The 1,959-nt window shown below is 45.0% G+C and overlaps 1 protein-coding gene across 1 annotated transcript; it reads right to left on the reverse strand.

Moving 5' to 3' along the window:
* Nucleotides 1-380: 380 nt before the first annotated feature.
* On the reverse strand, nucleotides 381-1,280 carry LOC113930807 (eukaryotic translation initiation factor 4H-like). The gene is given in 2 exon segments (XM_035725588.1): nucleotides 381-857; nucleotides 859-1,280. Coding segments are annotated over 2 exon segments (684 nt in total). The 5' UTR covers nucleotides 1,263-1,280; the 3' UTR covers nucleotides 381-577.
* Between the last annotated feature and the right edge of the window lie 679 nt (nucleotides 1,281-1,959).

The raw sequence follows: 1,959 nt of genomic DNA on the forward strand, positions 1-1,959 counted from the left end.
AATCAAATGGTAGAGTGGGATAAGAAAGAAGGATACTAATTTTATCATTTCTCAAAATAAAAATTCAGTAGATACTTTCTAAAAAAATAAAGACAAAACAGATGAACATAGGGGAAGGGAAGGAAAAATAAAATAAGATAAAAACAGAGAAGGAAGCAATCCATAAAGGACTCTTAACTCTAGGGAATAAACTGAGGGTTGCTGGAGGGAAGGTGGGGGAGGGAATGGGAGAATTGGGGAATGGGCACTAAGGAGGGCATGTGATGGAATGAGCACTGGGTGCTACATGCCGCTGATGAATCACTAAGTTTTACCCCTGAAACTAATAATACTAAATGGTAATTAAATTGAATTTTTTTTTTTTTTTTTTTTTTTAGGTTCAGCAAAGCCAAGAATGTACTAAAAACCACTTGTTAACTGCTGACATGCGCTCACAAGCTCTGTGTTTCCGTTGTAAGAAAGGAGGACAAAGGTCAGGCGCAGGAATGGTGGCTGCAGGACCGCCGGCCCAGGGGGCTGGCCAGGCTGTGGTCTCGCGCTAACTCCCCCCACACCCCATTCCCTCCCAACCGCAAGCTCATTCTTGCTCCTTCTGCACGACTTCCTCTCTGGGCCTGGCTCCCCCGAAGATAGCAGAGTTGGGATTGGCTACTTGATTGAGGGGCGTTGCAACTGTTCGAGGCTTCAGCTGGAGCCGTGGCCTCTGTGCTCTTTCCTCTTCTGTCGGTTCTCTGAAGTCCATATTGGACCCTCGAAGGGGCGGGCCATCTCTGAACCGACTCCCCATTGGGGGGCCTGTTCGCCGGTCACCGGGGCGACTCCCTCCCCTGCCTCCTAAGAAGTCATCCCTGAAGCCTGTCATCTGGTCCACCTTTCCTGAATCCAAAGCCACCTTTATCTTGTTTTCTGCCTTCTGCAATGTCCACACGAAGTGACCGATCACCCAACAGTGCACCATCGTATGTCAAAGCTTCCTTAAGGGAATCCACCTCATCAAATTCTACATAGCAGAATCCTTTAAATTTGTCTGTGTCTTTGTCTCTGACTAGCCGCACACTCCTTATGCTGAGATCCTTAAAGATAGCATCTATGTCGCCCTGAACTGTATTAAAAGGTAGATTTCCTACATATGCTGTGTAGGGGGGCTTGGTGGGCAGCTCCTTCTGGCTGCGGGAACCATGGCCGCCAGCACTGCCGCGGGACCCTCTGCCGCCGCCGAAGCTGCTGTAGGCCCGATCGTCGTAGGTATCAAAGTCCGCCATTTGCCGTCTCCGCTCCGAGAGGAACCAATTAAATTGAATTTAAATTTAAAAAAAAAGAAAAACAAATAGAGAAAGCAATATATGAAGTTATAATTATAAAGCTCACCATCATATCAAATACATATATATTTCTAATTATCAGAATAGACTCACAAAAAAATAAGAAATAAAACTAACCAAACAAAAAAGGATTGAATGGATGGGAAGCCATCATTACTGTGTGATGTGTATTTTAAAAGATATAACACCAAGCAACTGTAACCAAAAGGAAAAAAAAAAAAAAGGTGAGTGGACTTCCGCTTCTGCTAATGACAGATTAGGTCATTGTGATATACTCTCCCACTAAAAACCACTAGAAGAGTATGACAAAATATTTTTTTAATCTGCCTAAAGACCTCACAGTGTTAATGGGGTAGGGAAGTACTACCTGGACAAGATCCAGGGAAGAATGGATGCCCTGAGAAATGAACCCTTCTTTAAGAGTCTCTACTCCTGAAAGTACTGGATAGTCCAGAAGGGGATAGCTGACAGGCTCAGCAATAATTTAATCAATGTGGGGGAGCTAAAGGAACAGACTGTGGTGTCTGGGAGCCACCAAGAAATCCAGGGGTGGGGAGTCCTGGTCAACCTTCCTCACTTTGGATCGGATCTCTAGAGGTCTGCACCCTAAAATCAGCATGCACTGAAAGTACACAGA

The sequence above is a fragment of the Zalophus californianus genome, chromosome X (assembly GCF_009762305.2).
Source record: "Zalophus californianus isolate mZalCal1 chromosome X, mZalCal1.pri.v2, whole genome shotgun sequence".
Taxonomy (NCBI): Eukaryota; Metazoa; Chordata; class Mammalia; order Carnivora; family Otariidae; genus Zalophus; species Zalophus californianus.